Source organism: Heptranchias perlo, chromosome 23, assembly GCF_035084215.1.
Source record: "Heptranchias perlo isolate sHepPer1 chromosome 23, sHepPer1.hap1, whole genome shotgun sequence".
In the NCBI taxonomy this organism is placed as follows: Eukaryota; Metazoa; Chordata; class Chondrichthyes; order Hexanchiformes; family Hexanchidae; genus Heptranchias; species Heptranchias perlo.
The window spans coordinates 30,363,810-30,389,636 of NC_090347.1; the positions used below are offsets into that span (position 1 = coordinate 30,363,810).

Genomic DNA, 25,827 nt, shown 5'->3' on the forward strand with positions numbered 1-25,827 from the left:
GAAACAGGTAATATCGGATCTGCCACCCCGTACATCTCTCCCGAATTCAAAGTCAAAATTACACCCCTAGTTTCAGATTCCCAGACCTAACAGTGCTGATATCCGCCAGCCCCTACACAAAATATTATCTGTTTATTTTCAGATTTAATCTGCAATGAAGTAGCACTGACAATTATCCATATATTTATGGTGCAGCTGGGTTTGACAGTGCTGTACAGAAGATTCTCTAATACTGTTTGAGAGTTATTTTAGGTTATTTTTCTTTTTAGTAAGAAAGCATGTTATTTTAGAGGTCATGTTATGTGGAGATGTTATCATGAGGCACTACTGACTTTGGAATGTAATTTTTGTTATGACATTTTCTCTTCTGGAGGCCTGAACCGTTCCCCATTTATGATACATTTTCTGTATTTATAGAAAACGAAGAAATGTTTAATGTGGATTTAATCAAAGTACAATGTAGTAGTAGTTTTGACAAGAAGTCACTATCACTATCACTAGAGAAGAAGTACTCGGTAAACTAATGGGTCTAAAGGCTGACAAGTCCCCTGGAACTGATGGCTTGCATCAGAGGGTCTTAAAGGAAGTGGCTACAGAGATAGTGGATGCATTGGTTGTAATCTTCCAGAATTCATTAGATTCTGGAAAGGTCCCAGCGGATTGGAAAACCGCAAATGTAACACCCCTATTCAAGAAGGGAGTGAGACAGAAAGCAGATAACTATAGACCAGTTAGCCTAACATCTGTCATTGGGAAAATGCTAGAATCCATTATTAAGGAAGTAGTAGCAGGACATTTGGAGACTCATAATACAATCAAGGAGAGTCAACATGGTTTTATGAAGGGGAAATCATGTCTGACAAATTTATTAGAGTTCTTTGAGGAAGTAACGGGCAGGGTGGATAAAGGGGAACCAATGGATGCAGTATATTTGGATTTCCAAAAGGCATTTGATAAGGTGCCACATAAAAGATTACTGCACGAGTTAAGAGCTCATGGTGTTGGGGGTAATATACTGGCATGGATAGAGGATTGGCTAACTAACAGGAAACAAAGAGTCGAGATAAAAGGGTCATTTTCAAAATGGCAATCTGTAACTAGTGGGGTGCCGCAGGGATCATTGCTGGGGCCTCAACTATTTACAATATATATCAATGACTTGGATGAAGGAACAGAATGTCTTGTGGCCAAATTTGCTGATGATACATAGATAGGTGGAAAAGCAAGTTGCAATGAGGACACAAAGTGTCTGCAAAGGGATATTGACAGGTTAAGCGAAAGGGCAAAAATTTGGCAGATGGAATATAATGTGGGAAAATGTGAAGTCATCCACTTTGGGAGTAAAAATAAAAAAGCAAAATATTATTTGAATGGAGAAATACTACAAAATGCTGCGGTACAGAGGGATCTGGGTGTCCTCATACATGAAACACAAAAAGTCAACATACAGGTGCAACAGGTAATCCGGAAGGCAAACGGAATATTGGCCTTTATTTCCAGGGGGATGGAGTATAAAAGCAGGGAAGTCATGCTACAACTGTACAAGGTGCTGGTGAGACCACACCTGGAGTACTGCGTACAGTTCTGGTGCCCTTATTTAAGGAAGGACATACTTGCATTGGAGGCAGTTCAGAGAAGGTTCACTATGTTGATTCCGGGTATGGAAGGGTTGTCTTATGAGGAAAGATTGAACAGGTTGGGTCTATACTCATTGGAGTTTAAAAGAATGAGAGAAGATCGTATTGAAACATAAAAGATTCTGAGGGGACTCGATAGGGTAGATGCTGAGAGGATGTTACCCCTCATGGGGGAATCTAAAACTAGGGGGCATATTCTCAGAATAAGGGGTCGCCCGTTTAAGATGGAAATGAGGAGGAATTTCTTCTCCCAGAGGGTCGTGAATCTTTGGAATTCTTTACCCCAAAAAGCTGTGGAGGCTGAAATCACTGAATACATTGAAGGCTGAGTTGGACAAATTTTTGATCAGCAAGGGAGTCAAAGAATATGGGGAAAAGGCAGGAAAGTGGAGTTGAGGTAAAAATCAGATCAGCCATGATCTCATTAAATGGCTTGAGGGGCCGAATGACCTACTCCTGCTCCTATCTCTTATGGTCTTATGGTCACTACCTGATTTAATTTTAAAATTGTTACTTCAGGGGAAGAATGAGGGATAAAAAAATTAGGATCTGTTCCACTGTAGAGAAAATCTCTCCCATGGTGTTGAGGCCCACAGTCCAGGTACCTTCTTATTCTGGATGCATCTTTGGGTCAGGTAGATGAAGTGGCCTAGCAAGCCACTCTGTTGTATCACCATCTTCCTAGGGCAACTAGGAATGGGTAATAAATGCTGGTCCTGCAAGTGATGCCCACATCCTGAGAGTGATTTTTTAAAAAAGAAGGTAATTGCCTAATTTGGGTTCTTTAAGCTATTTGGCATTGTTAGTAACAACTTGAATGTTAGATTATTAAGGAGAAACCAAAATGCTGTTAGTTAGTAGATTTATTTTGCTTCGTTTTGAGTGACATCCCACTCATTTCGATTCTAGTTTGGTTTAATGGAATGTGCTTTAAGATGCATTCCACTGCATTGGACTTCAGAAAATCCTACATCCAGCATGCCAGTAAAATGCACCATCGAGGACGTTTTAATTGGGTAATATATTTTTCGTTTTTAGTGTTGTATAGCCCCAATTTGATTTGAAACATAACGCAAACTTTGAATGTTCTGTATATTGCTTGATTTTATTGACTTGAAGATAGCCAAACAGTTTTGTAGTGATAGAGATTCCAGCCGTTCAAGAAGATAACCCACTGCCATCTCAGGATGAGCAATAAATGCGGCCTTGTCATGCTGCCCATGTCCCGAGAATACTTTTTTTTTAAAAAGATGTATGTTTGCTGGAGGTTGCTCATATTAGTCCAGTTATGTATTACTTAGAGTGCTTGAACTCCACTGCAAGTTTCATTGGCACAAAATGAGGAGAAATTTTAATACGCAGCGTGTTGTTATTACCTGGAATGCACTGCCCGAAAGGGTGGTGGAAGCAGATTCAATAATAACTTTCAAAAGGGAATTGGATAAATACTTGAAGGGGAAAAATTTGCAGGGCTATGAGGAAAGGACAGGGGAATGGGACTAATTGGATAGCTCTTTCAAAGAGCTGGCACAGGCACAATGGGCCGAATGACCTCCTTCCGTGCTGTATCATTCTTTGATTCTAATATTCTAATTATTGCACCACAAATATTACTTCCACTTTTCCTACTTGAGCTGCTACTTTGATATTTAAATTCTTTTACGTTTCTTTCTTTGCGTTTTTGGTTTTGTTTCTCTCCCCTTCTTCCTTCATCACACACATTGTACCTCCGGCTGAGATTAAAGGCAGATGGCCAATTTCCAGGCCTCTGTTGGTGCTGCTCTTTATCCTCTGTCTCTTGGAGGTACACAAAAGTATCTCACTGTGTCTTCTTCTACAATTTAATATCTCCACCTTTTTGTAGACTGTATTTGCTGCCTCTTCCATCCTGGTAGCATTGGCCAGATAGGGAATTCTCTATGCAGAGAAACTAGTTACATTCCTAGTTAGAGATAATCCTAGGAGAAAGATGCTGGGCAAATTGTGAAAGTGTGCTAATTTCATTTGTAAATCCTGTTACATTTGAGAGGTAAGTATACGAAGGCGCAATTGTCTTACCTTGCTTTGGAACTTATCTTTGCATCTCAAAATCCCCTCAATTTCCCTGGTGTTCAGTTTTCACTCTTTCACTCACTTTCTTATTTTTCAATCTTCAGTCGTTCATTCATATTCCCTTCTCATTATGTGAGAAAGAGCTAGATTTATCCAAGTAATGAATAAGGATAAATGGAACAAGAAACAAAGTGATGGTATGGAAAGCGTAGGTGGCAGGAGAAACAAGGGATAAAGGGATGAACTGCAGCGTAATGTGGTGTCAATCAAACACGTTCTGCCACAATGTAATAGGATTTGAGGTCCTCCAATCCCAGTATGATGTGTTCCTTATTACATAGAATTAACAGCACAGAAACAGGCCATTCAGCTTAACTGGTCTATGCCAGTGTTTATGCTCCACAAGAGCCTCCTCCTGCCTGACTTCATCTAACCCTATCTGCATGTCCTTCTATTCCTTTCTCCCTCGTACATATGTAGCTTCCCCTTAAATGCATCTATGCTATTCACCTCAACTACTCCATGTGATAGGGAGTTCCACATACTAACTGCATTCAAACTTTAGTGACTATCTTATATTTATGGCCCCCAACCATGTAGTGGTGGACCCTGCACCATGGGAGGAAGGAAAAATCTGAAGTCAACTTTACTCGGCCTCCTTTGCATTGTAAAGGTTGTAGCTGGTTACAGAGTGGCACAAGCAGAGAGCTGAGAACAGGACACTGGCACAGAATCTTGATAATAGTGGGGGCAAAAGAGAGGAAAAAGAGGCAGAAATAAAGAAACACCTCTCAAGAAAAGGAAAAAATAAGAAATAGAAGCACTGATAAAGGTCCCTTTAAGGACCGCTGGTTAGGCTGCTCAACACCTGGCACAAATGGGTGGAGTGTGCGCAGGGCATGCTCTGCCCATCTGTACCTCAAAATTGCAATCAGGGTCCTATGTACGTCATAGCACCTCAAGTTGCATATTACAAATGGCCTCCTGCCTGAAACAGGTGCGCACTCAGGTCACCCATCTCAAGACCGTGTCCTAGATGGCGACAGGCGGAGCACTAGTGTAAATGGGCCGGCAAGTGACTCGTCGCCATTTACAGGCCGCTACCGCCCTGTTTACCCCATGGCGAAGCGAGTTAAAATCACCCATGGTATTTTAAATAAATGATTTAGTGGTTTTGTAAATCACAAACTTTGCATTTGTTATTTTGATCTTATAGTGCAGAGGTTCTCAACCTGCTGAATTTATGGCGTCAGAATGTATCCATATTGGTATACTTGACACCAAACATATCACGCGATTTATTCCAGAAAAGCTGATTGCACTGAGTGGAGGCGAAGTGGTTCCCGCAGAAAAAATCCGAGGGACAGTCAGTCGCCCGGAGGGAGAGAGTGACATATGGGGCCCGATATTAGCACCCGCTATCGAGTGCGTTCCTGGCGGGGGGGCTCCGAAAATCGGGGAATCCCGGAGCGGGTCGGGAGCCCGGCTCCAACCCGCCCACTTCCAGGTTCCCCACAGACGCGCTGACGTGCGCGCGCAGCCCCTGCATGTGGGACTCCCGCAGGCAATTAAAGCCGGTGGGGTGCCACTTAACAGTATTTATTCTGCTATTTCAGGTCATTAACAGACCTGATTAAGGGAATATTTCAGGAGGGGTGGGATTTTAGAAACAACTGGGGCTGATTCCCGTACTGGGGGAAACACTCCCAGTTCAAATGGACGTGTTGCAGCCATCAGCCTGTGGCAGCTGCAAAGGTCCATTTGACGGTTGGGGGGGCGGGGGGCAGAGGGGAGACCCTCACTCATTGCAGGAGGCCACTCTGTCACTTTGGACAAAGTTTGGCCTCCACCACCCTCCTCCTAACAATCAAATTCACAAACTTGCACACTTACCCCGGGGTCCAGACACATGTACCTACCTTGCGGACCCCCTCAGATGTACATCTTCCGGATGGGGGCCGCCGTAGCTGCAGTCATGACCTCCTCGGAGGGCGAACAGTATCACCAGCCTCGCCGGCCACGCCGTCCACCTCTGACACGTGGAGCTCCACAACACAGTGCTGTGACACATCCACCTGTACAGCAGGAGGGAGGGCAACCGCAGAGAGAGATGCTTCGCAGAGGGCACTACCCTCGCCACAGGGTCCACAGACCAAGGCTCAGCTTCCTGGACCTCTCTGAGCAGCAGTGCACACGGAGGCTCAGAGTCACTCGACATGTAGTCGTGGATATCTGCAGCCTCCTTCATGCCGAGCTGCTCCCGGCTGGCCTGAGCACCATCTTCTTACCTGTCGCTGTCAGAGTCACCACTGCCCTCAACAACTTCTCCTCTGCATCCTTCCAGGGTGCCACCGGGGACATCACCTATGTCTCTCAGTCGTCTGCACAAAAGAGCCCTGCAAATACACCGACACCCACTCTGCAGTGACACAATGGGTGGCATCAGTGGTGGGTCTTCATTGTAATCCTCAGGAAAGGGCATTATTGCACAAACCAGAAAAGATTCGCGAAGACGTGGCAGTAGTGGTGACAATATAATATGTGATGTGAGTTGGTCAGAAATTAAATATAAGTAAAAACCATGACAAACCCTTAAACACCCTTGTGCATCCCCTTCATGCTCACGACACGTTTGCCTTATGCTTCCTACTGCACATATGTGATGCATGCCCTGTGGCTGCAGCACAGGTAGTGGCAGGTTGAGTGAGGCTGACTGTGAAAGAGATGCACGAGAGGGTGAGTATGAGATAGAGCCATGAAATTGTGTGAGGATTGGGTTGAGTGGTAGTGGTGGGATGAGTACTGGCGAGGTGAGTAAGTGCAGGTAAGATGAGGATGAGGTTTGAGTGGGTGTGAGGAGTGATGTGACAGAGTAGTGTTGGCAGTGCAGAAGGAGATGTGGGGTGGGGGCGGTGATGTGGCAGACGGAGTGTAGGGGAATGAGTAAGTGTACTCACTTTGGCTGACCTACTTAGGTCATTGCAGCGCCTCCTGCACTGTATGCAGGTGGGCGATATGTTGGTGGTGCAGGTGACCTCCTCTGCCACCTCGAGCCAGGCCTTCTTGGTGGCAGAGGCAGGCCGCTTCCTCCCGCCCACCGGGGGGAAGATCTCTGTCCTCCCCCTCCTCCTCACCCCATCGAATGATACCTGGGGTGAGGCATCATTAACCTGGGAGCAGCCTTCCCCCTGGGCTGCTCCATGCTGTAATTTTTCCTATTTGTTGCAGCATCTGTCAGTGGAGGACTGCCCCTTTAAATAGAGCTCCTCCAGCTGACAGACCTTACTGCGCATGCGCAGCCCGCCCGACGCGCAGCTCAGCAGCGGGGAACCCGGAAGACCAGGCAAGTGGATCCAGTTAGGCTGCGATTGCGCGCGGGGCAGACTGATTTCACCGGGCGCGTTACCCACGCACCCAGTCGCCCCCCGCCCCCCCCCCCCCCACCGCGAACCCGCCTCCCTCCTAATATCGAGCCCATGTTGTCTCACCTCCCAATTTTTTTTCCCTCTTTGTAGGGAAGTGTTGAACCTCTACCAACTCCTGCCCTCAGCGGCGTGGAAAATATTGGAGACTCAGCATCAAGGGAATTACGGTCATGAGCAACCTTTGTCTGGCTGATGCTCTTACGCAGTCGTCTGGCCAAAACTGAGCTACCCAGAAATGGCATGAATAAAGATAACAGATAGAAGGACAGTGAGAGAGGGAGAGATTGTGCACCTCCGCATAGCACAATAAAAGAAAAGGGTCTGATTAGTATATATTTGTAAGTCTTTTAAGTGTTAATGCTCCTTATTACAAAAACGCTCTTAAAAACCTCAGCATTAAGGTAAGGTTTTACTGAACAAATGTAACTTGCTGTTGATCCTATTGGTGACTCACACCTTTGTATGGAGATAAAGCAGTGACTCAATCTTTGTTGCCAAACCAGTACTTAATAATTCAGTCAAATTCACTTTGGAAATATAACAGATTACACAATAGGTGTAATACATTACAGTAACTAATGTAAGCACCCATCAGTCCGAATACATGTTACGACATGGGATGCCAGGTTTTTGTAATAAACAGGTTTGACCCTTCAAGTGATTGACATAGAGTCATTGAACTAGGGAAGAGGATGCACCATAGAAGTTAACAATTAACTTCTAAAAAGTAAATTAAAAAAAAAATTAATTTGTTCTTGGGATGTGGACGACACTGTCAAGGTCGCATTTATTAACCGTCCCTAACTGCCCTCAGAAAGTAATGGGGTTAGGGTTGCCAACTCTGGTTTGATGTATTCCTAGAAGTTTCATCACACGACCTCCTGTCTCCAACCGTCCCGGCCGGTCAAACAACCTTTTCCCCCATCTGCAATTTTTTTTTATAACTAATCAGTGAAAGTGTTCAAAGAAAATGAAATTTAAAAAAATACAATTACTTTTTAATGCTCCTATGATTTTTCTCCTGAGTTGCTAGCAGCAGTGTGCAGGAAGTTGGGTTTTAATGACAATCTAGCACATTTCATGCTAATTATTTTTCTAATACCAGAAAGAGGAGGGTTACAGGTTTGCACACTTGATACTTCTTCCCTCTCTCCCCACCCTGGTCACCCCTGGACTGAGGAACTGTGTAGCGACTAGTCAATTCTCCAATGGGAATTAAGAAAGAACAGGGGGCGGATCAATCCCTGACCTGCTTTTAGGCCCCTCCCAGCACTGGTTTCTGAACAGCATCGGCAAAGGCCTAGAAGCAGGTTTTTTGCCTGCTCACCCTACAGCAGGAGGATACATAAAGGCCAATTTTTTAATGGAGGGAAAACCATGTCCTAAAAGAAGAGGAGAAAAATATCTTCCAAAAATAAATAAACTAAACCTGGAAAATAAATATACACTTTGTTTTTTAAGTGAATGCCATAGCTGCATCGGATCCAGTGAAGTTTATTGATGAATTTCAGCTACTGAACTATAACTGACTCTTAACACATTATTATATTTTATAATATGACCCATTCTCATTATGTAAAATTTGTATTGCACCCATTTATCTTGCCTGTGATTTTTAAAAATATATTTTTTCTTAACTAAGAAGAACTTCATACAAAGCATTGCATTACTCAGCAGATTTTATTGGTATCTTATGACCAATGATCAATTAAACATTGGTGCTGTGCTTTACCTTCAGCCTCCATTTAAAGCACTTGTCACAGCATGTTTTGCATTAAATAGAGTTCCTGTTTATTCAACAAGTTAAAGATCAACACCAACAGCCTCCAAGGTAAGAATGTACTACGTCAGCACAAAAGGTAAGTTGCGTGAAGATAGCAACAGTCATGGTCGTTGAACCTTGAAGCATACAGCAGTGGTGAGTTATTATCTGCAGTCTGTGGTCAGTGATTGAATGACATCCCTGTAACCTCCTCCAGCCCTACACCTCTCTCAGATCTCTGCACTCCTCCAATTCCTGCCTCTTGCGCACTCCTTATTTTCATCGCTCCACCATCGACGGCTGTGCCTCCAGCTGCCTAGGCCCTCCTAAAGCTAGAATTCCCTCCCTAAACCTCTCTGCCTCTCTACTTCTCTGTCAACAACTTGCATTCATATAGCGCCTTAACGTAGCAAAACATCCCAAGGCGCTTCACAGGAACGATTATCAAACAAAATTTGAAACTGAGCCACAAGATATTAGGATAGGTGAAGTAGGTTTTAAGAAGCGTCCTAAAGGAGGAGAGAGAGGCAGAGAGGTTTCGGGAGGGAATTCCAGAGCTTAGGGCCTAGGCAGCTGAAGGCAATGCTGCCAATGGTGGAGCAAAGAAAATTGGGAATGCGCAAGAGGCCAGAATTGGAGGAGGGCAGAGATCTTGAAGGGTTGCAGGGCTGGAGGAGCTTACAGAGATAGGGAGAACCGAGGCTATGGAGGGATTTGAAAACAAGGATGAGAATTTTAAAATTGAGGCATTGCCAGACCAAGAGCCAATGTAGGTCAGTGAGCACAGGGGTGAAGGGTGAACTGGACTTATGCTTTAAGACACTCCTTAAAACCTACCTCTGGCTGAGCTTTGACTTGTCCTAATATCTCCTTATGTGGCTCGGTGCCAAATTTTGTTTGCTAACGCTCCTGTGAAGTGCTTTGGTATGTTTTGCTACGTTAAAGGTGCTATATAAATGCAAGTTGTTATTGATATTCTTGTGGCAGATGGCACACTGTATAATCCTGATACTAATGGCCAATTACTGAATTCTGACTGTCTTGAGTGGTGACATTCATTAATTTACAGATTTTCAAACTGGGGTCTGTGGACCCAAGGGAGTCTGCAAACAAATCCCAGGGGTCCCCGGGATCCTCGGGTTCATGTCTGTCCAGGCTGAACACGCCATGTCGGACCGCAAGCACAGTGTCTCGAGAGTTCTGTATTCTTTATCTTACCGTGTTTGTTATTTGTTGATTTACGAGCACGTTATCTCTCCTGCCGTATGTTAATAAGAAAAGGTCTTCTGTCTTCTGCTTTGGGTAGCTGACACTTTCTTTTGGAAATTAGGATGCCCCCACCCCCTCATCCCGAAATGTGGCAGTATTTGCAGGGGATTCCTGGGAATTTATCAATATTCCATGGGGTCCCATACAGAAAAGTTTAAAAGCCACTGTATTCTTCGAGTATAATTCCTATTCAAATTAATAGGCACCTTTATTATGGTATTACAATATAGTGAACCCGCCACAATACGAAGTCGTACATGGTGCATATACACCAGCCCAGGACTGCTTACCATGGGAGCTCTGATTTCGGTAGCAGTGCTGTTAGGCAAATGCGGCTTGGCTGCTGCCTCCATTGGCACCAAGATCCATCAGAAGAAATAGTTTTCCACGACATTTCCAGCTGCAGCAAAGCTGGGGCAGCAATCCAAATCCTGCTCCCAAGGCTGTGGCCACTGTTCTATCCATCGATACACTAACCTGTACAGGCCAGTGATGCGCTTTTCCTAACTATAAAGTGCGTGTTGCTGTCGAGTCACTTAATGTAAGTAGTAGGCTTTCATAGTCGAACCCTTAGCTTTTCTGGAGTCTTAATATGAGCACCTGTGCCACAGACCGAGGCAGGGATGTACAAAGCTGTCACAGAGACCACTATCAACTTACTTTGGCACATGTGGTTTGAGATTCTTTTGTAGGAAAAGAAAGTATAAATATACATGTCTGTATTCAGGGCAAGTTGACGTCTGATGATTTGAAATGTGTTTTAAATTATGTTTAGGTTCTGTTCTGTGTGAAGTCTGCTGCCCACACAAGGTTGGCTTTGTATTCAAGATGGACAAAAATGCATACTGGGTAAATGAGAATATGAATAAGAGATCTGCTAGCACTGCACAGATTTATTTAATTAAAGATTATTGAAGAGGGAAAGAAAGAACCAGTGAAGGCTACTATGAAAGCAGTCAGGCCATGGTCTTGGCAGCATATATTGAACACTGGGATGCATAGATAATAAATAGCCTGCAAAACATGTTGGTGGTCTTGTATTAGTGGCATTGTGTGTTAGCCTGCATTCAGATCCAGTGAACCTTTCACCTTTGATCCAGTTTGTTTTCAGACTTGACTGATGGACTACAGATCTTCTTTTCCTGATAGTGGTGACTGAAGACCTTCAATCTAGTCCCCAATGGATACTATCCACAGAATGAATTGCCGTGAATTTTGGGCCTGAAATTCCTGGAGACCCTCTTCGCTGCCAGAAGTGTGACATCCGGCTACCAGTTTTCCCTGGCCTTGAGCCCAATCCAAATCCCGGGGATGGGGTCATTTATGTTGCTCCCTGGGTGTCCACCCTGCAGGGGGGGCCAGGAATTTTGGAGTGGAACCTTTCCATTCCAGCGTCATTTTTCAGGGAGGGTGGGGGGGAAGGTGTAGAAAAGGCGGAATTGGTGAGATTTCTGGTGGGATGTGGGCATCACTGGCAAGGCCAGCATTTATTGCCTATCCCTAATTGACCTTGAGAAGGTGGTGGTGAGCCGCCTTCTTGAACCGCTGCAGTCCGTGTGGTGAAGGTTCTCCCACAGTGCAGTTAGGAAGGGAGTTCCAGGATTTTGACGCAGCGACGATGAAGGAACAGCGATATATTTCCAAGTCGGGATGGTGTGTGACTTGGAGGGGAACGTGCAGGTGGTGTTGTTCCCATGTGCCTGCTGCTCTTGTCCTTCTAGGTGGTGGAGGTCGTAGGTTTGGGAGGTGCTGTCGAAGAAGCCTTGGCGAGTTTCTGCAGTGCATCCTGTGGATGGTACACACTGCAGCCACGGTGCGCTGGTGGTGAAGGGAGTGAATGTTTAGGGTGGTGGATGGGGTGCCAATCAAGCGGGCTGCTTTGTCCTGGATGGTGTTGAGCTTCTTGAGTGTTGTTGGAGCTGCACTCATCCAGGCAAGTGGAGAGTATTCCATTACACTCCTGACTTGTGCCTTGTAGATGGTGGAAAGGCTTTGGGGGAGTCAGGAGGTGAGTCACTCACCGCAGCGGGGCGACATTGGCACCGGGGGTGGATGGGTGTGGGGGGGCAAGAGGGGGTGCAGAGGACAACCAGCTCCTCCTCCCACAAGAATTTTTTGAGGTTGCACAAGAGGGGAGACCTGGCAGAACCAAGTCCTAACCAAAACTCTGTCCCCCCTCTTCCACCTGGCTTACACCACCACAGCGCACTCAAGAATTTTGCAGCCTTTGTCTATTTACTTGGAGTTGCCCAGCATAGAGAGAATACAGATGGACACTCACGCTGTATGGGCAGGGCTACTAACGTCCCTGCCAGCTCACCAGCAGTGAGTTTGTTTTTCCAGTTTTGGTGAGCTATAAAACAATAATTCACTTGAGCATCAGTGCCTTTCTCTCGCCCCAGCCCCAAAACTTTGCTACTCCCTCTGCTTTTCTGCTGCCTATGATCTTCTGGTGTGTGTTGTAGCTCTTCCCTTTATTCTACCAGATTCCCCTTCTATTGATTTATTAATTTTTGGGATTCATCTCCATTTCAAGTTCAAGTAACAGTTTACAACAAGAGAAGAATTTCTCTCGCAAGCCTAAAAATAATTTGACTCACCAACAGTCACAAAGGTCACAGGGATAAGTACAGATTAAGGAGGCCATTCGTTGATCTAGCTCATCCTTCCATAGAAACTTGTGTTCCCCCAGCACAGCACCTAACTATCTCCTGAATGATTCCAGAGTTTTTGCCTCTATTGTTGGACCTAGGCGAGCATTCAGCTTCAATCACTTGCTGCATAAACCAGTGCTTCCTGACATCAGACCTGAGCTTGCCTTTTACCAGTTTGGACCTATGTCCTTGACTGTAGTTGAGGTTTAAACTGAAATAGTGCTCCAGTGCCTCTTATCATATACCTTTACCAAGTCCTGTTACATTTGCCTTCTCTCAGGGTTCGGGAGTCCAAGTTCGTTTAGCCTACCTCAGTCCTCTGATACTAGAGATCAACCTAATTGTAATTTTTTGCACCATGTCCCCAGGCCTTGGATGTTTGCCATGTGCATGGGTGACTAGGGCTTAACATGGTCCTCTAGGTGTGGCCTGGCCAGAGCATTATGTAGCTTCAGTATGGTGGCCTCAGACTTGTAACCTATTGATTGGGTAGTGGAGCTCAGCATTATTTTTGCTTTATAGTTTGCTGCTTCACAATGATTGGACATGCTACAATAGTAAATAGCAAGTCACTGTGGCAAAAGAAAGTATTTGTCAAACTCAATGATTTAGTGAGAACAGCCAGCACCATACATTATTTACCTCATGCAGTGACTAATGCATTTCAGTGCGATTTATATCATTATAGCCAGTGCTATCATGGAACCATATAGGGGAAGATATAAATGGAAGAGTGACAAAAGGCAGACAGCTGTGGAAGCTAGCAGAGGGGAGTACACAATGGCAAGGTTTGATGGGTCTTTGGCCGGCCTGCTATAGCAACAGGATTGAGCCCAATCAAGGGGTTCAAATGGCATTCACAAAACATTTGAGCATTACCCTTTCGGTTTATAACCTCAGAACCTTGTAAATGAATTGTTTTGTAAATCACTGAGAGGTGTCTGTTATATAGACACACACAGAATGATGTCATTTTGAAGTACAATGCTAGTTTCTTTCGACAACTTTTTCTGAGAACAAGAGCTTGTCATAAGTAATGTTTGTTACATCAGAGATCATTGCATATCAAAGAGAATGTTATAAAAAGAATCTACTGTATATTTGCAGCAGCACTGCCAGTAAGTGTGGTGAAATTCCCCATAAATAGCTATTTTCCTGAAGGGGAAAAAGAAAGTCATTTTTGATGAAAAACAATTGACCCCAAGCAAATTCATTGAGTATTTTTTACTCAGTGTCTTGACTAGCTTATTGGACTTGCCAAGATCTTGTGTCAGGAAATTAAATGTTGATTTTGCACAATCTCACCCAGACATAAGCCTACTGCAGAAAGCAGCTCTGGCATGTAATAAATAAACCTTGATTTATAGTAAGGTGGAAGGGGATAAAAACAGGACTGTAGGTGCATACTGATTGAAAATAGTCAAAATAAAATTACTATTACAAATTTATCTCCGGTGCATTTGTCTGTTTTAAGCATTTTATTTTTAAGAGTTTGGTAAGATCCTCCTTTATGACTAACAATTATTCTGGAGCTATACGGTCTCCTAAAGGACCTAACATGTCACAGTGAAAATTTCCTGATTAACTACCAAGGTCACATTACTGAATTCAGTATGTTAATATTATCAGAATGTTCTAGAATTTGCTTATGATGATTAGGAACTTAAAACTGTATAGTACCACTTTCTTATTTTAAATTTTATTTTAGTAATGGTAAAGAAATGAGATCCCAAGGAAAGAAAAAAAATCACTTAGATACTTGATTTTGTTTGTAAAAACATGGGGTTGAAATGACTCTTTTCACTTGAAAGTGGTTTAAGTGAGTGTTAACTATTTTGCACTGATTTTTTACGGTGCTGTTGGGAGCATGTGATTTTCAGCTGCACATTTTTGTGAGATGGGATGCAGTACAATGTACACACACTGGATGAGCCAGTTAAAATGCATCTGCAATCCTGCTGTTGAGTCATGTATTAATGATCCAGCAAAGCTCTTAACCATTTTTAAGACGTGCATTTTCCAGTATTCCATAGGAACAGGAGTAGGCCATATAGCCCCTCGACCCTGTTCCGCCATTCAATTAGACCATGGGTGATCTGTACCTCAACCCTATTTATCTGCCTTTGACCCATATCCTTTGATACCCTTACCTTACAAAACATTATCTGTCTCAGTCTTGAAAGCTTCAATTGACCCAGAATCCACAGCCTTTTGTGGGAGAGAGTTCCAGATTTCTACTACCCTTTGTGTGAAGAAGTACTTCCAGATTTCACCCCTGAATGGCTTTTCTATAATTTTAGGATTAGGCCCTCTTTTTCTGGATTCCTCTACCAGAGGAAATATATTTTCTTTATCTAGCCTATCCATTCCTGCTATCATTGAGGAAAATTGTTCCAACCAGCGCAAAGAATCACAAAATTATGGCAATATTCAGTGACCCTGCTCTTGTGGGTAGAATAAGGGAATGATGAATTAGGCTCTACAGGGCCAAAGACCATGCAACCAACAAATAGAGAGTATACCAGACATGAGGGGAGATAGCAAAGAAGGGCAATGCAGTGTCATGCACATAGGCCTCTTTGGATGAAGTCAGAAATAAGGGGCATGATTTTAGCATGGTGGCGGGAACTCAGCGGGCAGGTAAATAATCACGAGGGAAACCCGGAAATAATTTTAGCACGCGGATTGAGCGACTGCAACTCGATTGAAGGCACTTAATTTTCCTTCCGGTTTTGCGTCTCCAAGCTGTGGAATGGGCATACTGCGCACCCGCATAGCGTGATGTGAACTAGAGTATTTAAAGGGCCAATGCAAAAATGGATTTTGAAGGAGAAAGGAGGAACAAGCGAAATGGAAGGACACTGAGCACAGATTCACCAATGCATCACTTGAGGTTCTACTTGCTGGTGTGCGAAGCAGGAGAGAGGTCCAGTACCCAGCCAATACGAGGAAGAGACTGCTTCTGCCACCAAGAAGGCATGATTGGAGGTGGCAGAAGAGCCAAGCAGCAGGAGCACAGTGCCCAGGTCTTGGGTTCAGTGCAGAAAGCGGTTTAATGACTTAACCAGGTCGGGAAAAGTGAGTACATTTGCTGATTTACCCACATCCTGTGAAATGCATTCCCCACCCCCCACATCTCTCACTCTGCATTGCCACACCTACTCCACCACATCATTCCTCACACCCACTCAAGTTTCAGCATCAACTAACCTTCACTTTCTATGCACCCACCACTGCCACTCACCCCAATCCTGATGCATCTGTCTGTTAGCCACCCTCTGATGCATCTGTTTCATTGTCAGCCTCACCCAAAGCAATGCATCCATTGGGTGGCGACGTCACCTTCAGTCACTCACAGGTCTGTTCTTTCTCACCTTGTGGGAGGAAAGAGTGCAAAATGCAAGGGAGAAGAGTAGAACTGGAGGTGGACCACCACAAATAGTCCAGTTGACACATGCAGAGGAGGGGGTGATGGACGTAAGTTGCACCATTGCATGCCTCTCCGTTGGAGATGGAGAGACTGGCAATCCACAGATGGCTAGTGATAGAACTTTAACATCCTTCACACAAATGATGAATTGATGTTATCAATGATTGAAATGTTCCACACCTCAGTTTGGTCCTTGGAAAGTTTGTCACTTTTCCGATGAATAATTAATATTGGTTTCTGTTGTCTTCCAGGGTCTTGGGGGCTTCCACAACGGATGAAGGCTATTCCCCAGAGGAGCTCCATTCCTTTAAGTGCGCACTGCCACATCACATTCAGCCATGCACCAGCGCAGATACTGGCACTTCGGTGGGTCCTGTTAGTCAGATAGTTGGATTGTCACCTGGTGATTCACCACTCACAAGTGTGCACGAGCAGACACTGGTGACAGGAGCAGCTGTAGAGAATTCACATCGGGGGGGCACACTCCTCTCCAAGCTCTGCTCAGCTGGAAACAGATGCTGAATCCCAGGGGCCATCATTGAGAATGAGAATGGGAGAGGTACAGCTGCACCTTTGTGAGGTACTGGAACAGGTGCCGCGCACAATCTCCACAATAGCGGAGAGGATGGAGGAATCCAACTCCATCACTGTTGGAGTGGTCGCGCAGGTGAGTGCGGGAATGTCTGCGATGGAGAGAATGCTATCCTCCATTGAGCTTCAAGCACGGCTCTCTAATGAGTCCATTTAGGCCATGACAACGGCCATGCGGACTCTGGATGCCAACACGTCTGCCGCTTTAAACAGGCAGATAGAAACCTTAGCCGTGGCCTTAGAACGCGGCACATCTGCTCACCAGCCTGCTGGCCAGCAAAGTGGTGGGAATGACGTTGCGCTGGCCCGGGAGAGGGATGATGGTGAAAGGGGACATGGAAGTGAGGATTCCACTCAAAGCGCTCCCACTTCTCATCCGTTGCCCCCGCCCTCCCCCCCAAACCATTACCTGAAATGCTGCCTCTTCTCCCGATGGCCGAGTCTGCCCCTGCACAGGCTCCAAAACCCAGAGGTTGTAGGCTGGGAGCATCCTGAGAGCACCTCAGTAATCAGTACAGGATCTGAGCAACCTGCCACTACCTCTAATGAGGGGATGCACTACGTAAAAACGCCAGGAAGAGAAAGGCTAAGCAATTGTAATTTACTAAGGCTATGCACAAGAGTGTTTGACGAAATGTCATGTTGTTAATTTATATATATTTTTTGTTTATGTTACATTAAATTTAATAATTCTCACCACCACTGCCACGTCTTGGCCGTTCTTGAGACTCTTTTGTGAAAGCGCCTTTCCATGTGCTTCATCACGAACACCAAGATATTTTGCCATCCATTGGGTGCGTGTGCAGTGGGTGTATGCTTGGCTGAAGGACCGTTTTATGCAAATAGATGGGGGGGAGGCGGTGTTGGTGATGGTGGTTGTTGCAGGGAGCCTGAATATTCAAAGTCTTCAATTTACAGATCTGATTATGAGAACCTGTTAGAGATGCGGGAATCTTTGGCATCACGGACAGCAATGAGTGCCGCTGCACTGACATTTTCCTCGTCCTCACCCTCTTCTTCAACGTTGCCGACAGATGAGGATGCTTCGTGAGCGCTGGGGAGCTCCTCCACCTGTAACCCTCTCTGCTGCGCTACGTTGTGCAGGACGCAGCAGACAACGATTATTCTGCACACCCTCACCGGTGAGTACTGAAGGGCTCCCCCAGATTGATCCAGGCACCTGAAGCGCACCTTCAGCATTCCTATGGCTTGCTCAATGACAGACCTGGTGGTGATGTGACTGTCGTTGTACCGCTGCTGTGCCTTGTTGGTGGGGTTTCTCACAGGTGTCATGAGCCACGTCAGCTGGAGATATCCCTTGTCTCCAAGGAGCCAGCCCGTAAGTCTGTCTTTTGTGTGGAAAAGGTCCAGGATGTTGGATTTGCGCAAAATGAATGAATCATGGCAGCTGCCAGGGAATCGGGCACGGACCTGCATAAATCTCTTCTGGTGGTCACAAACCAGCTGTGCATCGATGAGTGATATCCCTTTCGGTTTATGAACAGTCCTGGCTCATGTGGAGGTCCGCGGATTGCTAACGGTGTGTGTAATCAATAGTTCCCTGCACCTGTGGGAAGCCAGCCAGAGAGTTGAAACCCACTTCCCTCTCAGTCTGGCTGATGTCGTCGCGGGGGAAGTTGACGTAGTCGGATACCCTGACAAACAAGCCATCCATCACCTGTCGTATACACTTAATTGCCGACCCTGGAGATGTGACCGGTGGCGCCCTGGAAGGATCCGGAGTGGAAGAAATTGAGGGCTGTGGTGACTTTAACTGCAGCGGGCAATGTGTGGCCACCAGGTCCAGCCGGGAGCAGCTCTTCATGAAGGAGCCTGCAGATGTCTACGACCGCCTTCCGACTCAATCTCAGCCTGCGTAGGCACTGCTCCTCAGAGAAGTTCAGCATCTGCCTGTACACCCTCTCACCTAGGTAGTGCCTCCTGCGACCTCGGCCCCTCCGTTGAGCCCTTCTCCGTTCTTCTCCAGGTCCTTGTTGCGCACCTCTGTCTTCTGCACCTGCAGATCCCAGAACTGCAGCCGTGCCTGCTGTGAATGGTGAAATGACTCCTCCTCAGATGTATTGTGGAATAGATCCATTGTGCCCCCCTCATCCTGATCTTGATAGTTTGAGGGGGTCCAAAGTGTAGGTAAACTTGTCTGAACACAAGAATTCTCTGTCTCAACAAAGAAATCTCAGTCTAAACACAAAGAACTCCCAGCTGAAGGTTTGTCTGAGAGAAGAGTGCCCAGCTGCAAAACCTCACCTTTTATTCAGATGTGTCAGTCACTGATTTAAAGGTCCAAATGAGGGTTTGCTGCAACTCGCCTCCATTTCTATGGCGGGAGACGCGTTCAGGAGAAGTTAAATTCATTTCTGTTGCAGAATCCACAAAAAGTTGAGTAGCTAAAGTGTTTCAACTATCTGAATTGGCCCTTTCAATATCGACCCACTGGCTTTAAGTGGCGGCGGGACTTCTGGGTATTTGTTGTGTGCGCGCATCCAAATGCGTCTGGATTAAACCCGGAAGCGGGCACGTTGGAGCTGGGATGCGGTCCCGCTCCAAAAAGCTGGTACTTTAAGCTCCCACCTGCCCCTAACCCACCCGTTCTTGGAGGTTAAATTACCCCCAAGGTATCTGATGAGAACTGCTCTGGTAAGGAAGGAATCATACTGTGAATTGGTCTGCTACCTTCCATGTGAAAAAGACAGATAGCTCTGCATAGATCTCTGCATAAATACCATTGCTGCAACAATACTTTACAACACTGTACCAAGTGAAGTGTTCCATGTGAAACTCCAAAAAAGACATTAATGGGAAGTTTAACATATTCTTATGTCGGAACGTTCTCTTAACTTTCTATTCAATTAGATATATTTAGAACAGTTGGTATACCTTTGTGACCAGGTGCTACATGGAAAATAGGAGGGAGGCAATGAAGATAAATGTGCACTAACCACTTAGTCAACATATAGACATGTCTAGAAAGTGCATGCAAGAAAGATATATATGTTTAAATAGCTGTCAGACTTGAAGAACTGGTGAGAAGGAGATAGACATGAACATAGTATTAGTCCAGCTTGTGAGTTTGTGGAAATGATTCTGCAGAGACTATGTCCAGCCCACTTTTGTTGTCACTGTACAACACAATCACAATTAATGTGTCTTTGCAAGGGGAGGTGCATTTCATAATCAGGAAAGGATGTACATCAAAGTTGGTGCCCCTGCCATAATTGAGCACTTGCCTCTTACGAGATGATAATGCTGGATCTATCAGTAGGTTGCTGTAGAGTACACAGGAAAGGCAAAGCAGGAGGATGGTGGCAAGCTGCTGGCTAGTGCCATTATGTGAACACAAAATGTTATTGTCAGCAGTGTTTGCACTCATCTGATGCTACATAGTGATAAGTATTTATAAACACCTAATACAGCCTATATTGGCTGTACTGCACATTATGCATGCCCTAATCACAATATTAACAATCTGTTTTCTTGGTGGAAAGATGTCAAAGTCAAGAAAGAAGAGGAAGTATGATCATATTAATAAGCTGCTCCCTCACAGCCACAGGCTGTACCCTCACAAGAAAAGCTCAGGCCTTCACATATTTTAAAGTAGCATCAGAACACATCAATATCAACAGTTGGTGCAAACACAGCCCAGAAATATACAACCTGGAGAGTGATACTGAGTTTGATGAGGAATCACATGATTAGAGACAGAGCACGAGTGAACAAAGCAGAGGTGGAAGACATGGAAGGAAGGCTGATTTTGGGCAGAGTCTGGCATGGTTATTCGTCTTGATTCACCGCTTTTAAATGAAGGTTACCACATGAACCTGAAAATGTATGGGAGTTATCGCAGTCCATCTGCCAAATGCTGCAAGATGGCATGGCTACACAGGGGGAGTCTTCTGCAACCAGCAGCAACGTAGCTCATACCGTGATGGTGCTGTTGTCTGCTCATCATTCTGCCATTGACTGCTTGTCAGCTGCTACTGACACCTCAGTGGTATAAGTGGAGAAGGCACAGTCGAAGCATCTCTCCTGGATGGAGCCAGTGATACTGTTTAGGTCCACACCCCATGACCTGATAACGGGTGGCTTCAGCATATTTGGAGACCGAATCTGTGTAACTATGATGGAGGAGTTGAGAGACATGATCGTCTATATGAGAAATCGGCCTTCAACTGGGCATGTGTGGAGTAGCATAAAAGCAGGCGGTTGTCTGTCAGATTGCCGCTAGTCTTGTGCCATCTTACTAGCCTGCAACTCTCCTGTAATGAGTTACAGGATTCCCTGCCTTAGCCTCCAGCAGGATAGTTTGCAGATGTACCGGAACAAGCAAATGGCTCACAACTTGCCAACAACCCCTTGCCTGCAACTGTGAGTTACAGAAAAGAAATGCCCAAAAGCAACCAAGCTGCTTCTTATACACGAGCTGGATCGTCAGGGTCTGCAACACGCAGACGTAACTGGCCGGGCGACTCAGAAGAAAGTCCTCAGCAGACCTCAGGAAGCCTTCACTCTGCTCCTTCTTGTAACGCATTGTGTAAGACTCTCACAAAATAAATAGTACATGTACCTTAAGGGAGAAGCACGATAGCACATCATGTTAAACAAACAGTATAATTTCACTTTTTTTCAATAAAGGCACAAGATATCACTTCAATCTTCAAAGTCGTTTTCTTTTCAAACTTATGGGGATGAATTTTCTTCCTCCCTCCCCCGAGTGCAAATTGGGCAGATCGCTGCCAGAATAAACCAACTACAGCTTAGGTAAAGGCTGAATTTCTAGGTTCTGCTAATCAGCATGCCCTTGAGTGGACCCAGGTGCAGAAACATGTGCCTCAGGTGCCCCAGATTGGAACTTGGGTGCCATTGCGGGCCTGAGAGGCTTGAAAGAGCACTAATGTCAAATACAGCAGCCAAAAGGTCACCAGCCCCGCTGCTCCGCTTTGCTAGCCGAGAACAAAAATTAACATACCTGTCCGGAAGTTGTTGGAGGTTCCTATTAGCTCCTTTTCAGATCCTCCTATCTCCAGGAAATGGGTGTAACTTTTAAGACCCATTTTCAATGGTCGAATAGGTTTTTGGGAGCCTGCTAGGTGTTTTGACATCACTTTCACCTCATTCACATTACATCTGGATGTTTTGTCTGTTTCAGGCAGAAGATTCAGGATTACCCCCAGAAATAAGTGTGAAGTGCAAAGAGAGCACAGCCCATGTAATGGGTCTCCACCCTTTTTCCCTTTGCCTTGCACCCCAAAAGTAGGCACACACAAGTCACAAAGCATAGAAAAATGGGCTTCGTGCTTTCCTGATAAACAGTAGTAATAATGAACGATTGGTTACAAAAATCAGGAAAGAGCATCCAATGAAACATGAAGGTAGGCCTCAAGGAACAAACTCCTCATTTATGGTTTGGGCAATATGCAGCTTGCAGTGGTGGCTGCTTTGCCCTTGTCTTAGTTCCTTGTCAACCTCCTTGTCCTTTCATACCATGGCATGTTGCTGCTCCTTATCCATAAACAGACATATGCTTCACATCTATAGCTATATTGTACAGCAAGTAGGACATTGCTGCCATTCTGCCAGCTTGCTCTGGGGCATGTTGTTAGGCAGATTAGGTAGTTGATACTCCAGTGTGTTCAGTGTGCAGAGTTCATCCAGAAAATAAGTTAATACAGTAAGAAGGGAACACAGTTTTGCTTGCATGTGTATAATCCTGAATACTTAGTGAGAAACAGGTTTAGCTCCTGTTGGAGCTCTCTTCAATGGCAGTTGGATTAAAGAACAAAATAAAAGAACAACAAAGCTATGTTGAATGTATTTTCTTTACTTTATCTAATTTTTCTTTTAAGATCTCTCTGAGTGACTGTATCCTTATATTTTTGGAACCCTAGATAATTGGTTGCCAAGTTAAGAGAGAACCAGAGGGCTCTACTGAGCGTTACACACGTTGGATTAACAGCCTGACACAGGAGCAACTACACACACAGGTAGGAAAGATTTCCAGTTTCTTATATTGATAAAGTATGTTACCTCCCTGTTGATATGCAGGAGGTCTGTAAGTGATTGGTACAAGATCTTGTCAACTACAATCAGCTTGACATGCTTGTGGGAGCCAAGATGTAGCTGAAGTCATCTTCCTCAGTACGCTAGCTTCCTTTGTCACATACAATTGACCACTTCCTACAGAGCTGGCTGTCCACTTTGAGACTCAACCCTAGCAACTTGTCTAAACCACATCACCATCACCACTCTTGTGAAAATAATGCGTACTGAATTCTGGTTTGTGCAAGAACTGTCACCCTTCTTTTTGACATGGTTCTGGTGTTCAGGAAACTTTAGTAGGTATCAATATTGATCAGAACTTTTTAGATGTTCAATCCTCACTGAAACTGTCTAATTCCATATGATAAAACTACTAAATTGAGCTACCGTGACAGGTACAGTTGATACGACGTTTGGTGATCAGAGATATGATTTGGTTTGCTCTATAAGTTTGGCAATGTGATTATAATAGAGCTGAAAGAAGAATCCAGTCAAACGCAGACCAGTAATGGGGTGTAAAGATCACAATCTTTTAATGAAGAGATAGAAGGTATTTCTGTTTTGTGCATGATATCTCCTGTATATCATTCTATGAATTAACTTACATGTCTGCTTAGATTAATCTGAATCAAGTATTGGGCAAGTTATCAGCACTTTGTGGATTTATTACCAAAGCAGTTTTTGGTTCTCATTAGGTCAGGTGTTTGATCCGACTGTACAGGTTGTGTTCTCCAACCCCACCGGTATAGAGATACGTCAGACTGGGACAGGTGAGAGCCAGCTGTCCCACATTAGCTGTAGAACTGTCCCCCTTACCCACCAAAATCAGTATCAGGCTCTGAGATATTAAGCACAATAAAGGAATTCTTTAACAAGTGTAAGTGTTTTAAATTCATCCTCTGCACTAATGGAACGACTATAGATCCCATTATTTTCATCTACTAAAACCTATACAATCTATACAACACATTCCAATAAAACTCCACTGCAACCAAATTTATTCCCCTTCAAGTGCTCAGTGCATGTACGCACACTGTGTTCCATCCTGATTCTTCCCCTTGGCAATGGTGTATGTTTGTATGTTCCAGTTCTCGGTCTTGTATTCCTTTTAGATGCTCTCCCAGCAGCTGGAAAGCGAGGTGGCTAGATGTTAGGTCTGATTGGGAGCCTCTTGGGATTAAGGTGACCCATTGCCTTTGTTTGCTAGGGTATGAGAGGCCCCTGAAACTGGCTTCACCACCTCTACCACTGTGATTGCTTCTTAAGCCTGCCTACTTTCTGCCACATCTTCTCTCATTGGAGAGGGTTCCAAAGTGGTCACATGTGGCATCGCCCCGAGAGTTAGCAGCCTTATTCATGCCACCCATGCCCATCAGCTTGTCCACTGATCTGCATAAGGCCAGACCTTTGTGAGTGGCATGCAGACTTTGCCCTAGCTACTTGGCATAAGGTGATAGTATTCTTACCTTAGGTGATCTGGTGAGGTGCCTTAATTTTTTCTTAAATTGCATCCACATCCACTGCGTGGTTGACATAGCACTGCCATACAGCAGATCACACTCTCCCATGAACTCTGTGCTGCTTGCCTCTGTAGATGATGTCCTTGGGTGCCAAACAGGACTATCCTCATCTGCTGCAGTTCCTTCAGCAGCATCTCTAGAGAGACAGCAATAAACTGGTATTGCACTAGTCCCTGCTCTGTGTTCCTCATTGCCCAAAATTTGTGGCTCCTAAACTGCCCTTTTGTGGAAACTGTTGCTAAAGACCTCTCAATCTCTGAAACAGTGCCAGATATGCCCCCCCTCCCCAACTGATCTGAGCAGTTAGGTGTCCCCCATTCCAGCAGGTGCGAAGCTTGCACCATTCCGTTCCCACTGACCCATAAGCGACACAGAGAATTCACCCCAGTTTCCACTAACCAAGTATTGTACATTAACTGGCAGTTTACTTGTCAGTATTTATAATTTAAATGTCTCTTACAGGATGAGGATCAGAGTGGTTATGGCTCTGGTTACCTATTTCTATGTTTTATATTAAAATGTTGCATTCATTTGGTAGTGCTAAGTTGGGTTGTGCCGAGGACTGATATTTTGTGGCCACTGTGATGTTTTCATTTGTATTACCTGAAAGTATATGTTACAAAAAATGTAATTATATTGAAATTGCCTAGTGTTACTTCGAGGGGGAAAAAAATAAATAAACACGGCCTAACTTGATGCTGGTCGATGTGATCTATCTTAGTTTTTTGATGAGTCTCTCAATGTACAAGCAGACTTATCTGGCGAAGAAGTTGTCTGGCAGAGGAGCAGTCCCCTTGCGTGTACATAATTAGTAAGTGAAGAGTGTTCTCGTGAGAGAGACGGTCTAATGTATGCCTGAAGCAGCCCATCTTCCACCAAGAAAACAAAAAGATTGTGTGAAGCAAAGAAGCCAGTCATAGTTAGCTGTTGTGCAAGCTGTGCTGGCAGACACATTATTCACAGCGGGGAGATAGTTAGCTTCAGTTACTGTTGACCAGGCCACTTGGCACAACGGAACTTGTTCTCAGCATGGAGGCAATTGCATCTCAGCATTGAGTTTGGAAGGAAAAACAGTCTGGTTCAGTATCGTGTGTTGCCTCAGCAGAAGGGAATGGCTGACATTGCAGAGCCAAACCAGCTTGTTTTTATAAGTGTTTTGGGAAGGGAAAACGCTTTCTCTTCTTGAGGATGGTGCTGCAGGAGAACTCTTGGCAAACACTTGGCTGCTGTTCAGGTTCTGCATGAGGAGCCCATCATCCTTTCAGCTTGGTGTGCTGCATTTCCATAGAAAATCTGAACTTTTGGCACAGTTTAGACCAGTTGGAAAGAATTATCAAGCAATAGCGATAATTCACTAGCAAGCTCAAACCCTTATCCATGCCTTTGCTAACTCCAGACTGGACTATTCCAATGCTCTCCTGGCTGGCCTCCTA

At 44.9% G+C, this 25,827-nt stretch overlaps 1 protein-coding gene across 4 annotated transcripts in view; it reads left to right on the plus strand.

Moving 5' to 3' along the window:
• The window catches only part of b3gntl1 (UDP-GlcNAc:betaGal beta-1,3-N-acetylglucosaminyltransferase-like 1), a 309,746-nt gene that overhangs the window by 56,283 nt on the left and 227,636 nt on the right, over nucleotides 1–25,827 (plus strand). For all 4 annotated transcript variants that reach the window (XM_068004294.1, XM_068004292.1, XM_068004293.1 and 1 more), the window contains one exon: nucleotides 22,724–22,819. In XM_068004294.1, coding sequence (XP_067860395.1) covers nucleotides 22,724–22,819 — 96 coding nt within the window. The remainder of the gene's footprint in view (nucleotides 1–22,723; nucleotides 22,820–25,827) is intronic.